Source organism: Phoenix dactylifera, chromosome 6, assembly GCF_009389715.1.
Source record: "Phoenix dactylifera cultivar Barhee BC4 chromosome 6, palm_55x_up_171113_PBpolish2nd_filt_p, whole genome shotgun sequence".
NCBI lineage: Eukaryota > Viridiplantae > Streptophyta > Magnoliopsida > Arecales > Arecaceae > Phoenix > Phoenix dactylifera.
Genome location: NC_052397.1, coordinates 11,289,827 through 11,305,066, shown reverse-complemented (window position 1 = coordinate 11,305,066; position 15,240 = coordinate 11,289,827). Strand labels below are relative to the sequence as shown.

The following is a 15,240-nucleotide window of genomic DNA, read 5'->3' as shown; positions in this document are numbered from 1 at the left end:
TGGCTTTTTTGTTAGTAGTTATAATGGAAATTGATAAAAACAGACAAGTATGGACAAATAATAATGAGATTGAACAAACTTACTATTCCCATTTTTTTTATTATTAATATTTCTTCATAATTAAGAAGATGTTAGTATAAAAGAATTTCTGTTTCATTATGTAAACACTTACAAGACCAAGAAACAGCCATCAAGGTGCAATATATTGTCACTAGAATAGTCATTATATATATATGTGTGTGTGTGTGTGTGTGTGTGTGTTTATGTATGTATGTATATATGTATATGTATATGCATATATGTATACACACATACACGGTCATTATGTTATCTAGCTGAAGTATATACTACAAAGTAGTTAAGTGCTTCAAAACCATGACAATGGCAATGCCGATAGTGCTATTCATTTTGAACATTGTGTAAGGCATTTCTATTTATGAACAAGCAGGATAGCAGGTGTCCTAAAGTGAATGTGCTTCGCATTTCCTGAAATCTTGAATTTCATACAAACATTTGAAATTGTGAGAGTTGCTGTTTTTTTTTTTTGCTCAAATTATGTATAGGTAGTCAACTCCTTGAATGTAAACTGTATTTGAACACAAACATTACCAAGTATGTTCATGATTGAAGTTTACTTATGGTGAACTGTTTGACGAATTTTATGCTTTAACTTCTAATGACTGGTTTTTTCATGATAAACCCAGCTCTCCAAATGGTCCAAAAGATTACTGTACTATCTATCTTGTCTGACGGAGCCTCCAACAGGAAATCTCTTGCCCATGGAATCTCTAGAAAGAACACTCAAGTGAAGTCCCAGGTGGCATTCAATCAATTTCTCTGAGGCGTGCAAACTTTTCTGCATTCCTAATGAAGCTCTTATTCATTCTCCACTTCGTGAAGGTCACAACATTGGTGAAGTTTTATTTCTGTAATATCATGGAAACTCTATTACTTCTATTTGAAATGATTAAAATTTGATATAAGTTGCATGCACAAAATAGAACCGAGGGAGTCCTTGGTTTCTTTTGAACTTGGGGTTAGATTGGATAAAGATCAGATCTACAAACTCTGAACGTTACTGTTGGATTTGAATCTTTGTAGCATCTTATTATAGATAATGATGAGTGATGTGTTCTACTTCAACAGTCATATCATACTGTTTTTTCTTATTCTCCTATAAGTAGCTTATGACGAGAGAACCCAGGTCTTTGGTACCAACTCCCAAAGACTCTATCAGCTACACTAGTTGGCGTTGATAGACTAATGCTTTCAAGAAGTTGGGGAGGTTATTGATGATGATTTTTAATATACCATTGTGTACAATGACATTGTAATGAAGTCAGCAACATTCCCATTATTATATAAATTTTCCAGGAAATTGCTTGATTTAAATTGAAAGTGGGTGTTCATGTAAAAAAAATTATTGCTATGTCGTCAAAATAAATTTATGATGGGAAATTAAAGTTTTTTTCTTGGGAATCACATAGCTGGATAGCAACATGTGTAGAGACAACAAATATTACATAAATTTACTAATTATAAACTATGGATAGTGGTAATGCATGTTTGTGAAATTTGTGGATGCATGAAGAAGTGTCCGCATCAGTTTGCTAATTTGCCTTGGAATGAACAAACTTTAGATAAATTCCCCTTTTAATCAACTTTAGAAAGTAATCAAATATTCCTCTTGAATAATTTATAGCATTCCAACAAGAAACAACACACCAGTTATCATAGTTTTCTATATACTTGGGATCAGGTCGGGCTATTATATTGCTCATTCAGATAGGATTTGGATTGATAAATATCAATCAAATTGTACCCGGACTGAATTAGCTTAAAGACTCGAGTAACCTCGCCCTTCTCTAGCTCAAATGTTCCTGATTTCTTTCTCAAAACGAGCTGACACGACCAAACTTAGTCCAACCTCTTCCAGTCGAGTCAACTAGACCCAAACTGCATTCAACCTAGTACTTGCTAATTTGTTGGGTTGAGTCATATTAAGTTTGGGCAATTTAATAATAAATTGATTAATTATAAGTTACCCCTTGACACAAACCAACCTGCCTAAGATGCATCCCCTAAATATCTTCCCTTTTGAAGCGGTACACAGTAATTATTCATCAGTCAGCATTAGCAGTAAATCTGAGCCTTTTCTCTTTTCTTGTCTTTGATCAAATTCTGCTACTTGCTAATTTTTCGGTCTATTAAGACACGTGCAGAGCATGTGAGGCTGAAAGAGAAGCGGGCCAACAACATGGCCCACAAGTATTGAAGTATGAAACTGGAAAAGAACCTCGGTGGAGGGAGGAGGGTGGGTGGGGATGGGGATGGTGCGGTGCCCGTACTGCCCGGGGACGCAGGGGCGGTGCGCCGCCACGGCGGCGGGGCGGTGGGTGACAGAGTGCTGCTCGTGCGGGCGCGTGGTGGAGGAGCGCCAGGTCCACTCCCACCCCCTCTTTCTCCTCCGCGCCCTCGACAACCCCCTCGCTCTCGTCACCCCCGACCTCGTCCCTTCTCTTTCGACCACGAAACAAGAAGAACATATTAATAGAGGAGGAGGAGAAGAGAAGCCTCCGAAGACGACGATCCATTCCACCCCACTGGCTTCATCACCGCCTTCTCCACCTGGTCCCTCGAGCCCGCCCCCATCTTCGCCCGCTCCACCTCGTCCTTCGCCGGACACCTCGCCGAGCTCGAGCGTGCCCTGGATTGCTCCTCCTCCTCCTCTTCCGGCGACCCTTCTTGTGGCCCGCTCGTCTCCGTCGACCACCTCCGCGCTTACCTCCAGATCCTGGACGTGGCGTCCCTCCTGAAGCTTGACCACGACATCGCCGACCACGCTTTCCAGCTCTTCCGAGACTGCTCCTCCGCCACGTGCCTCCGCAACCGCAGCGTCGAGGCCCTCGCCACTGCCGCTCTCGTCCAGGCCATCCGTGAGGCCCAGGAGCCCAGAACCCTCCAGGTCGCAATCATTTCTCTTTCTTTCGTAGCTTTTCTTCTTCTTTTCTTTGCATATTGATTGCTTCCTTTGTTCTATAATAAAGTCTTTTTTCGATTTTTCATGTCATTTTTTGATTGATTGAGATAACATTTATAATTTATGGAATTACATATGGTCGTGAAGTAAGTTCTAAACATTTTCGTGATCGACCATGTCCTCCCCTCCCCCCCCCCCCCCCCTCCCCCGGCGGGCGGCCACCCTACGGCGCCCAGGACGTCAGTAGCAGAACCTCGTTGCTTGTCGTCTAATCCTATCAAGAATGTGAGCATTTGTTGGTTCATTATATTGTGGTGGATCAGGCTATGGATAGCTCTTCTTTTTGGCATCTATACTCGTATCCACGAGCATTTTTATTCTCATCCTTTATTGAAAGTAGTAGTGAGACATTAAGAAAATGTATGAAGTAAATATTAAGCTTAGACTCCTAGCTTTCAACGGAGGATAGCTATCTGACCAGTAAGAAGCCTAAGCAATGAGGTAAAACAAACTAAACTTTCTATGTTTATGTCAATTTGAAACATTGATATTCTTTATTCTACGTCTGATTTAATTCTTGATTTTTGGGATATGCTCCTAACACTTTGGTTTCATTATCTAAGAAGGATTCAAGGTTGTAGCAGATCTAAATATTGTGTCTTGTTTGGAACTAGACTTTTAGAAGTCACACTTAAATGCACATTTAAAATCTTGCTGTAGTTGTGGGATATCTTGTTGAATTAATATTGCTTGCCATTATGTATATTATCAACATCAATTCAAGTTCCTCCAAATTGCTGATTAATGGTGGTACTTTGGGGTATGTTGGCAATAGTTCTGCTTCATTGACATTTTTAAAAAGTCTTATAAATATCATCATATTGTTAGCCTTTCGCATCAACATGAAGCATGTTGTGAAGCACTATCTGTGACCTATTGTTGATCAGATGCCAACCATTTTGAAAATTGTTGCTGAACTCCTTACTGAGGCAACTTAGGTAGGAGAAGGGCTTGCCAAGGTATATAGATTGTTTACTAGCATGTAAGAAGACCTACTCAGTTCATTATTGTTTCTATTCCTTCCACATGGCTAGCTTTCAAAATTCTCTAGGCTTGAAAAGAAATTAGATGAAAAAGGGAACATGGGAGGGGTTGATGTTAGGAACTTTTTGTATTTGAAGCATGAATTGCAAAACAAAAGGTTAATTGAATGCAACCCACTATGGGTGTAGCTAAGCTCAAGGGAATTTGAGTTTTCTTGAATGGCTTGAATTTGTATTAGACTTAAGTTTGGACCATTGACTTAACATATAGAACTGTGTTTTCAAATGGAATTGGATAATTTGGTAGTTTTATTTTTGACTTTCAAGTCTGACCATTCTATAGAGCAATTCCTAGCTATGGAATGAATTTTATATGTTTTGCTAAACTAAGATGAGATTGGTGGAGGTTTTTGCTACTCCGAAATCTTGAGTCTGAGATATAGCAATCGATGCATACTCATAAGGCATTGCCTCACAAGCATGCAAGGCATCCAACATGATATCATAATAGAATAAATAAGGTTGTGGTATAAAATCGGAGAAAATTCTAAATTCAATAATTAACATGTCCAGCACTTAAAAGAAACTTCAAAATTTTGTTCACAAGAGTCTAATGTCAGTTGTTCTCCAATTATTAAATCAATGAAAGAAACCTATAAGAAAATACTTCCAATATCTATACTAATAAAACAAATATTAATTCTAGGCTACGCGGAATATTCTATGCTAGCATCTAGTTACACTCCCATAATGGTATCCTATCAGTAACTAGTTTTCTTGATCCGTAAATAAAGAAAAGACTAGAAAATGAGCTCAGTAGCTCACTAAGTAATGAATACCTTAACTAGATAATTCAAGTAATAAATTAGATAAATTTTCATGCTGATACCAAGCATATAAGCAAAATCATCATATTTTTAAAAGGCAAGTCAAGAATATCCAAAATTGCTCAGGTATTCATTTTTATTTTCATAAGAACAATATAAAATATTATATTTCAACTCAATAGCCTATTAGACTATGAACACACTTGTACTCTATGATCATGTCAAAGAACCACACTTATACCCTGCAGAGTGGGCTGAAATACTGGACTTATACCTATGGAGTGGGCAAGAATAATGCAATTATATGCAATTGATAGGCTAGAATGCTGCATGTATATCCTACGGAGCGAGCTAGAATACTATACCCTATGGACTGGGCAGAGTGCCACATTTATATCCTGTGGCAGGGCCAGAATAAAGAGTTTGGGAGTAGCTAAAGTACTAATGTAACCCCTATGGTGGGGTCCAAAACATAGTCGAGTTAAGAGTCAAATATTAAAACATGTCAAGCTATTCATATATCATATATATGTCAAATTCTAAACAAGTATGCATATTCAATAAAATATTTTTAAACAATTGTGCATAATATTTGGTAATAAAAACAATAATTTTGATTGACAAAATTATTTTTCATTTATTCATGACTTGCATATTAATCAGTTTATAATTTATTTGATATCAATATTTATTTAGAGTAAATAAATGAAAAATCTAGGAAAGGTGAATCATTATTTATCTTGCAAGCACACTTAGTAAACAATTCTTACTAATTCTGAAAAGTTTCTACAGACATTAATATTTCAAAAATTGTATTTTTATCAAATACGACCGTGATAATTTTTAAAATAAAATTCTAAGTCTGTGATTCCCTTGGATCTAAACAAAACCTAATAATTACACGACCTAACATGTTCCTAAATCTGCATGGACCTAAAAACTAATTCTATATATTATTTATTGAAAATAGTATATCCTAAAATATGCTAATTTAATTACTTTATTATTTTCATAATTTTCAAATTAATATGTTATAGAAATGAGTCCTTGAAACATATTATACAGCAAATTAATAATCTGAATTTGTAGTTGTAATTTATTGTACATCTTGAATTGGATAATTTTTAGTTTGTAGAATTTAATCATATATTTTAATATACAAATTTAACAGTCAGAATATGAAAGTAATGCATAGATATCCAGAAAAATATTTTACAGCAATTTAAAACATAATTTTATTTTACAGAAATTAAGTTCTTAAAATATAAAATGGATAAATTTGATTACAAGAAGTTTAGATTACTGCTATTTACTTCCCAGAAATTAATTTAAAGAATTATTAATTTCCCAGAATTTAAATAAAAATTTTAAATATACATAAATCTAATATGCTAAAATTTAAAATGCAATATGTGATATTGAGAAAATTTATTTGCAGAAATTGAAAACAGATTTTGCTTTGCTAGAAATAAATATTGCAGAACTTATTTGATGGAAGTTTAAATTTCAAACTGTTTAATATTCAAAAAAATATTAAACCAGAAAATAATTTTTAGAAATATTATATTACAGAAATTAAAATATATTTTTGTTTTTCTGAATTTAATTATTGCAGAAATTGTTTTATACCTTAAAAATGATGACTCATGTTTATAGAAAATTATTCAAATGTTAAAATTATATGGAGAGAAGGAAGAAATTTGTTGTAGAAACTTACAACAAATCAGGATCAATAAGAGGTTCTCTCGAGAGTGGAAAAAAGGTGATTGTGTTGAATCCCTTGAGAGAGAGACAACATATTTTTTTTTCTTATTTCTTTAAAATGAAGTGGAACTCTTTTATTATTATTATTATTATTATTATTATTTTTATTGCCTAAACCATGTAGAACTTGGTACGTGACCCCCTCTTCCACTTTTCTCACCTAAACCAAGTAAAACTTGGTTGGGAGGTTGGCCTGGTGTTATAGTTTTACCCCAATGTGGAACTGTCATTGGTGGCCTATGCCATGGTCATGACATACTTGACCAGTATCTATTTATGTTTGATGAAAATTAGTCTTAACAAAACAGGATGGAAAAATGAAATTACACTACAAAAATCTAGTTTCTTCGCTCCTGATAGGTACCCTTTCATTCATGGTCACTCTAGAAACATGGTTAAGCAAAACTATCAAACACGTCAATTTTATGAATTCTCTCTTTTGCTTTAAAAGACATGAAGGGACTTATTTTAACACCATTACTAATGCAAGTGGCTATAATGCAGTCTTTTTAGGCTTCACATGAGCACTATTCAATACTAGTTAGAAAGTTGGAAGATTTTGATGGGACTAACTGTGGATTGCATCTAGATTCTTTTTTAAGTTCTGGATTCATTACTTTTAGATGATTTTAAAAGTAGTTCGTGATCCTTTTTGCCCTTAGATTTGAGAGGTCCTTCAGAATTGCATTATACTCTTTTTATTTTGTCTTGTTGAAACTTTGTAGGATTCCTTTCTTGTATGTTGTTTACTGTATCCTATAGAGAGGAGAGGCTAGTTATCATAAAACTAAATTTGAGGAGAAACTTTTTATTTGAGCTTCATTATATCCTCTCTCAACTTCTCTCCCTAAATCACTCTTTCTCTCTCCTTTGCCAGCTCTTCTTCCTATTTTTTCCATTCTCTAGTTTTATTTTATCACCGTTCTCATCAAAAAATGGTGAACAAAACCAGTTCTGATTTTATTTTAGAGTTCCTTCTTGTGGGATGCACTAGATGGGTATTAGAGGAAACAAATTCTGCTTTGACATAGTTGTGGAATTGAGGGAGCTTGTGTAGGAGCAAAGCAATACTTGAAGATCTTATGGAGAAGATTAAGATTTACAAGTTGATGATGAACTGATGTGCTATGACAAAAAAATTCTAACCCTTTCAGTCATGTCATCTATTCTCAAGATCTCAATCTCTTCTTCTTTTTTATTTGGTAAGCCAGATATATCATACTGTCCTAGTATGATTACATCTAAGAAAGTTAGAAAGAAGAAGGTAGCGAAGAGGGGGTGGTGAAGACTCAGCTATTACAAATCCAGGCACCAGAGTGTTGCGCAACATACGTGCAACCCAATCAGTAGCCCCATTTGCCTCACGATAAACCAGGGTAACCTAAGAGGCCATACAGTCCCTCAACAGGTTAAGGATGTCCTGCAACAGCGAGTGCTTGTCGCCAGCCCAAGCATGGCCTTAGACCCACCTAATCATAGTCGCCAAATTCCTTCCAGGTGAACCCGTTTTGCCCTTAAGGTAAGTCGTGTGTAGGTAATACCCTCCCAAGCGGCTCTGAGCTCAGCTCCAGGAACAGAGGTGTCATAAAGCCGACTATCTCTAACTGCAACCAATCTGGAATCAGCATCTTTAATCACAAACCCAACCCTTCCTCTCTTTTCATTATTAGAAACTATCATCGAAGTTCACCTTGAAAAAGCTTGGGATGGGGCCTCCTAGGAGACGAAAATCGTCCGAGACGCTCCAAGAGATAAATGGAGGATTTTATTATTTTTGTATATTATTTCTACTAGTCATTTTTGTTCTTGAAAAACTGGTTTTATTCGAACTAGGAGAGAAATTCAACCTGCATTGTGCTAGGTAGGATCTTACTACTACTATTATAAAGAGAGGCTATATACCTTAGTTTGGATTCATCCATTGAATCATCAATAGATCATCGATGAAATAAAAGAGAATGTAAATGCTACTTTTGTTAATTCTTTCAGTTTTTTCTATATAATTTTGAGAGATTCGAGTTGAGCAGGTTGAGGAAACTCTTCATTCTCCCCAAATGGATCAAGTTGGTTTCGGAGCTTCAATCCTTTACATATATGGGAGCCTTATTATGGTTCAGATTCTTGAACAATACAAGTAGATAGAAGAAGGGATATTGTGCTTGAAGTATATTAAAGGACAAAGGCAAATATGAATGCTAGTTCTATCTTGATGGATGATGAGATGAAGAGACATCTCCCATAACTAGAGGAGAAGATTACCTAACTCATCGAGATCGTATCTCGATTGGCAATGCCTTCAACACAATCATCAGGAACTCTTGTAGAGAAGTTATCTCCCATGTTTGGAGACAAGGATCTACTATGGCAACAAAGATCAAGATCAGAAACCATCTTTGAGCAAAGCCAAGTGATTTAGCAGGAGTTGAATCTTCTAAATATGGAAAGCCTAATCCAGGAAGATCATCAAATTTGATGTGGACTTTGGCCCCTATGGGTAGGGCTGGATAGGGTTCAGGAGCGAGATCTGCCATACCAGAAAGACAAATCGCGAGCCAAATTTTTGGAGACCATAATGCAGTCATACGATACTCGATTGAGATGATCTTTTTTAAAAAAAAATGGGATAACTTTTTGATATCTATGATGTAGCACTAACCCCTGAGTGGGTTGAAAAGGACTGAAATTCCATCATTGGACCGGTCAAGTCGAAAATTTTCTTTTCGGAAAAGATTTTGACCGGGTGTCTCTTCCAATATGGGAAGAATTAGGTGCAGTGACAAAAGGAGAGTGTATTCGCAGAGGTGAGCCTTTCGAGGAGTCATGCAATTGTCCCCCCATGTTGACTAAATTAAGGTTTGGATATTGCAGAACATACAAAACAGAACTCATGCTTCTTTATGTAGATTTCTTTACTGATCATTCATGCAAAACTTTATTCTCACATAATGTGGAGGCTTTCCTGCACCATTTTTTAATCTATAAATGATGGTTGAGTTACTAATGCCTGGAGAGCGGTTATCAAAGAAATAAATGCCATCATTTTGTACATAGTTCGTAACAAGTGGCCTAGCTATAAGCCTAAAACCCAAGAACATTAGTAGAACTTTTCCTAGCTTACTGACTTATTTGCAACTTCACTTTCATTGTATCTGCAATGATCTCCTCATATAGATTAAAGACTTTGCTGATCCTCCATTTGTGTAGTTTAGGAATTTAGTATATCATACATAGTAGCCTTCAGAATATCTTTTTTCTCAATTCAATGCCAAATTCAAGTCCAAGATCCACAAAGCAGTATTCCTGATTATTTTACCTGTACTCACAAAAAGACACTTGTAATTGCTCCTGGGAACCTGTTTACAAAATTTAAGATGGAAAGTTCACATGTACTAGAAGACTCCCAAACTGATTAGGTTTTACTGCATATGTAGCTAACACTAGTCTTCATGCATAAAACCATGTTCATGATATGCCTAACAGTCAGTGTTGTTGGCCCTCAGACATTCATAGATAAACTGAGGTAGTATATGTCACAATGTCCACCAATGTTCTTTTGTATTTTCTCAAAAATAAGAAATGCGCTAGAGCAATGTTGCACATAATATAATGGTCCCAATAGAATGCTTCAAACTTGTTGGGTGTGGACCTGTTGACCTGACCCATCCCACTTCTAGAGTCAAGTACTTGTGTCTGGCTGTACAGGTATGATTCTCTGCCTCTACCTTTCAAAAATTGTACTCTTCCAAATCTTCATTCTTTGAATATGGTATTGTCAGCTTTATTCTTTAAATACAATATTGTCATATGTTCTCTGCTGGCCATGCTACCTTTTCACTTCCCATTAACAAAACCAGACTTTGATGTTATCTTTCCAGTTTCACCATTCTATCAATGACCTAACAGGTTATTGGTTTCCTTGGACAGATAATAAGATGAAACTCATGCATTAACTAGATGGAATTCAACTTTAAGCATGAAAAAAGTTTTTTTACTAACATGTTTTGCCTTGATAAGGTATCTGTTTTAAATTAAGCATCACTGTAATAAACAACTGATATCAACTTTTGAAATACTGTGTGTGCTGTTTTGCCAGGAAATCTCTACTGCAAGCAACCTTCCTCAGAAGGAGATTGGGAAGTACATCAAAATCCTTGGTGAAGCCCTGAAACTAAGCCAACCCATTAACAGCAATTCAATATCAGTTCACATGCCTAGGTTTTGCATACTCCTCCAGCTTAATAAATGTGCTCAGGTATTCCTTATTCCTTAACAAGTATGATAATAGATTCATTAAATTTGTGATAATAATCTATTAAAATTGCATATAATCTTCTTAGGAACTCGCTGCTCATATCGGAGAAGTCGTTGTCAATAAATGTTTTTGTACGCGTCGGAACCCAATCAGCATCTCTGCTGCTGCTATCTACCTGGCATGTCAGCTAGAAGACAAACGCAAGACTCAGGCGGAGATCTGCAAAGTGATGGGGCTCACAGAGGTAACTCTTCGTAAAGTCTACAAAGAGTTATTGGAGAATTGGGATGATCTGCTTCCACCCAATTACATTCCAGCTGTGCCTCCAGAGAAGGCTTTTCCTATGACTGCCATCTCCTCAGGTCGTTCTTCAACTCCCAAAGTCGATGTGGTTGACTTGTTGCATTTGAATACATATCAGGATAAAGATAAGCACCCAGAAGTCATAAAAGCAAGAAAAGCTTCTGCTGTTCTGGAGATTGATCCTCCAGTTATTGTTAAGGAGGAGGTGGAGAAGAAGAGTAATTCTCATGGTCATTCGCTTACACCATTCGATGTCCACGACTTAAATCAAGCAGCATTCTGGCAGCCACAGGCTCCATTTGGCATGCCTGTCTCAAAAGCAGATGGAGAAAAAAATCAGAAGGCTGATAAAGGCATGAATGTCAGTGACACCAAGCCCCCCCTATCTCAATGTGAGCCACAAGTCCATAGAGACTTGAAAATAAGTAATCCCGCTGTATGGATGGGTCAAACTCCAGCTATCTCATCTTCTAAAAAGTACTCGAATCCGTGGCAGTTTAATGCGCCATCAGTTGTGGCAAGGTCTGCATATGCTCAGTTTGTAAAGGAACAGATGGGCCTTCATTTTCCATCTGGCCAAGGGACTGGAAACCAGAGGAGGGCCGAGGATGCTGATGCCCGTGATGATAAGGACATGCAATAAACCCCCAAAGAACTTTTGCCAGCATATACTCAGATCAGATATGCAAAACATCTGAGAATTTTAGCAGTTCTGTTATATGGTGATCATGTTAACATTTATACACAGGGCTGGAGGTGAATGTAGCTCAGGCTTACCTATAATTGAAAACAAATCTGTATCTCAAATTTAATTCAATCACTTTAGGTTTTAGCTGGTGTTCTTCTGGGGTGACAATGTCTGGGTTCGTAGGTGTCTGTATTTTTTTTAAGAAAATTGACGAAGTTTTGCACCTTGTTCATGCTTGTGTCCTGTATATGTCACAACGATGAACTAGTACCATGCACATGTAGGGTATATATTGCTATGTACTGTGGAATGCAAGCACCACGTTGTTAACCTTTTGTGACAGAAATGCTGCATATCGGCACTCATATTTGTTACCATATCTTCTTCCTTTTGTTTTCCTTTTATAAAGTATGCTCTCGAAAGTATGAGTTGGTACAAGCAGGATGGCAAATTGAAGTTATAGATGGTTTTGGTTGCAAACAAGTGTAAGCTGGCACTTAGGAACATTTAAATGCAGAAAAGAAAATGAGTGTATGGGAAGGTAGAGTGCAATTGATTGAAGAGATCAACATTTTATATGGAAATATGCATTAAGAGGCAGAATCTCTACTCTCCATCTGCTTTATACATGGTGAATTATAAAAGGAATGGTACCAGGAAAAGGAAGCAGTCAGAGAAGTATTTTTTCAATTTGATCAATATGAAGTTCAAATTATAATTCCTTTAAGTGGATCACAGCTGTTGTGAAACTAAATTACCTTTTGGAAGTTCTTATATCCCTACTGTCTGCCAGGTTGATTGTTTTTAACTTAATATTTTATTAAGTGCGACCTTTTCATGGTTGACTTAGTAGAGGTGGCTTTTCCTGACCTAAGGTATCTTTGGGTGTGATGCTGATCCTGGACGAGAAGGATGAGAACCGGCGCTTCCTCTTGTTGAACTCGACCGCGCGCTTCTTAGAGGTGGCGGTACCCACGTGGACGGCCTTGACGGCCTCGAACTCCTTCTGCCGGTCGCGCTCGCGGCATCGGGAGTCCCCGTCGGGGCTGGAGCGCTCGCGGCGCCGGGAGTCCTCGTCGCGGAGGGGGCGGTCGCGGGAATGGCATTGACATACAGGCACCAGCATTCAAAATAGCAGGGCCATCCGGCGTTACAAGGGTTTTCAAACCTTACGGCAATTTTTTTTTTATAAAAATATTTCATATAGAAAATATTTTTATTATAAAATAATGTATTTACTTATCGTAAAGCTTTATTTTTTTACTTAACATGCCATACTTAATATTCTATTATTTTTAAATTTGTTCTTAAATTTTGAAATTGATAGAACTTTCTTTCCATCCATTTTGTGATATGCATGCAAGAATAAAAAACTTTATATACAAATATTTTTATGTCACAAATAGTATATATTAATTTATAATTTTTAATGCATGAATCGTTTAGATTATAGAAGCATAGTTCAAATTAAAAAGAGTTTTGAATAAATAAAACTTCTAAATAAAAAAGATAAATTAGAAAATTTTTATTTCGATAGAATTTTAAAAAGGTATATTTTTTCATGAGATTATGGAAGAAGAGTCCTGCCAATTTCAGATCCATGATGTGGCATGCTTGATTTTTCTAGAATTTTTTCTCAATTTTTAAGAGGGTAAGCTTTCTATCTCCTATCCATTTAATAGATGTATAGGAATGCAGGTGCAAAGATAAATATTTTTATATAAAAAATATTTTTTTATTTTAATAATAATATATATTAAATTTTATTTTAAATTTATGAAATCTTTTTGATTATAGAAGTTTAGTTCTAATCAAAAAGAGTTCTGGATAAGTGTAATTTATAATTAACTTCTAGTTAGGCAGAGCTCTAGAAAATATATACTTTATTTCGTGGTGGGATTAGGGAAGGAGGGTCTCAAATTTTGTGAATTTTAGAGAGAGTAAACTTTCTCTCTCATATCTATTTAGTAGGTACATACATACATACATACTATATATGTGTGTGTGTGTATAAATAATGATGCCTCGTAAGAAGGAATGAGTATAACTCATCAATTGCCAAACACAAGTTGATTAATTGTAAAGTTACCAATTGGGGGCTCAATGAATTTCTCAATGGCACTTTAAGGGCATCTCAAAGCATTTTTCATAATATAATAACAGAATAGAATATAATGATTGTTTTAATGAATTATCTAATATTATTAAGGTCCATGATAATGCAAATAACCATACTTATTTGTATTGTTTACTGTTTTTTGATAAAATAGATTTTTTCGAAATGCAATTTGTCACAACAATGAAGTTATTTTTGGCTATTACGTGTTATTTTCTATTATGACATAGCTCCTAGTTACTAGCAGTCTGGCACATGCAATTCTTATCAAGGAAAGAAGATAAATTAAGTGATAAAGTATAATTAGAAAGTTCAATCTATGAGTTGAATTACGAAAAAAAGATAGGGTTCAATTTGCTTGGGAGTTTTATGAAGAGTTGCAATTTGAATTTTGAATGGAAAAGGAGAAAGAGAGCATATGAGGAGTTCATGGGATAAATAATATATTTTTTAAAAGAGTTTCTCAATACAAAAGTCACAAATATAATCAAAAAGAAATATTTTATAATTTCAATACTGTCATTTTATATAAGTTAATTTAATGGCTTATTGGATCTAAGATCCAACAGTTTACTGAAGTAGGGCAGGATGGCAGGATAGAGTTGCCCCCAACCCACCACAATCTCTTGGCCCTCTCTACATTTGGCTCTCCCATGAACATCCCCCCCAAGCTTGATCTTTACTCTCTTCCTCTTCTTCTTCTTGGTCATCGAAACAATTGAAGCTCCAGCCACCTCGTCAGCTTCCCCTCTTCTGTTCATCCTCTCTCTCTCTCTCATTCTCTCTCTTTCATCCCTCCTCTTAGTTCAATAAGGCCACGATTTGTCATACCACCACAGCAGCTTCTGGTGAGCTTATCTCTCTCTCTCACACACACACATATTTAGATTATTTTTCGACCATTCTTATCTCTTCTCCAATATAGTAATACTTTAATCTCCATAAGATCTCCACAATATTTTAAGCTTTGGCATCGCCATTTATCGTCACTACTAGCAATTGAGTAACCATCGCTTACTCAGACAGTATCAACCCTTGCTATATGGGTGACAGGGTGGGGTTCAATTCCAGTTAGAATCAAAGAATTGGGTGGAGGTAAGGTAAAAAGGAAGGATTAGCCTACCTAATCTGTTAAAAGAAAACACGTTAAATATATGGTTATGGCTATAGTACTTTTTTATATTATATATATACATATAAGTAAAAGATTAGCCTGACAATCCAATAATTTGGGGCATTTATGGTATTTTATTGAGAACCGGTTGCC

General features: G+C 36.0%; 2 protein-coding genes across 3 annotated transcripts in view; both read left to right on the top strand.

The window, feature by feature from the left end:
* The window catches only part of LOC103714915 (transcriptional adapter ADA2-like), a 39,902-nt gene extending 38,751 nt beyond the window's left edge, over positions 1–1,151 (top strand). For both annotated transcript variants that reach the window (XM_008802380.4, XM_008802379.2), the window contains exon 14: positions 705–1,151. In XM_008802380.4, coding sequence (XP_008800602.1) covers positions 705–809 — 105 coding nt within the window. In that variant the 3' untranslated portion in view covers positions 810–1,151. The remainder of the gene's footprint in view (positions 1–704) is intronic.
* A 1,144-nt stretch (positions 1,152–2,295) lies between these two features.
* Positions 2,296–12,231, top strand: LOC103714914 (plant-specific TFIIB-related protein 1-like). Its single transcript, XM_039127416.1, has 4 exons — positions 2,296–2,543; positions 2,579–2,965; positions 10,708–10,866; positions 10,952–12,231. Exons 1-4 carry the CDS (start codon positions 2,325–2,327, stop codon positions 11,810–11,812), a joined length of 1,626 nt encoding a protein of 541 aa, XP_038983344.1. The 5' UTR covers positions 2,296–2,324; the 3' UTR covers positions 11,813–12,231.
* The last annotated feature ends 3,009 nt before the right edge of the window (positions 12,232–15,240 follow it).

What these genes read in the sequence shown, in the direction of transcription:
- LOC103714914 (XM_039127416.1), top strand. Translation starts at nt 2,325, where the DNA reads ATGGGGATGGTGCGGTGCCCGTACTGCCCGGGGACGCAGGGGCGGTGC. An exon ending in AGGAGCCCAGAACCCTCCAG is followed by an intron (nt 2,966 to 10,707) that starts GTCGCAATCATT and finishes CTGTTTTGCCAG; the next exon opens with GAAATCTCTACTGCAAGCAA. An exon ending in AGCTTAATAAATGTGCTCAG is followed by an intron (nt 10,867 to 10,951) that starts GTATTCCTTATT and finishes TAATCTTCTTAG; the next exon opens with GAACTCGCTGCTCATATCGG.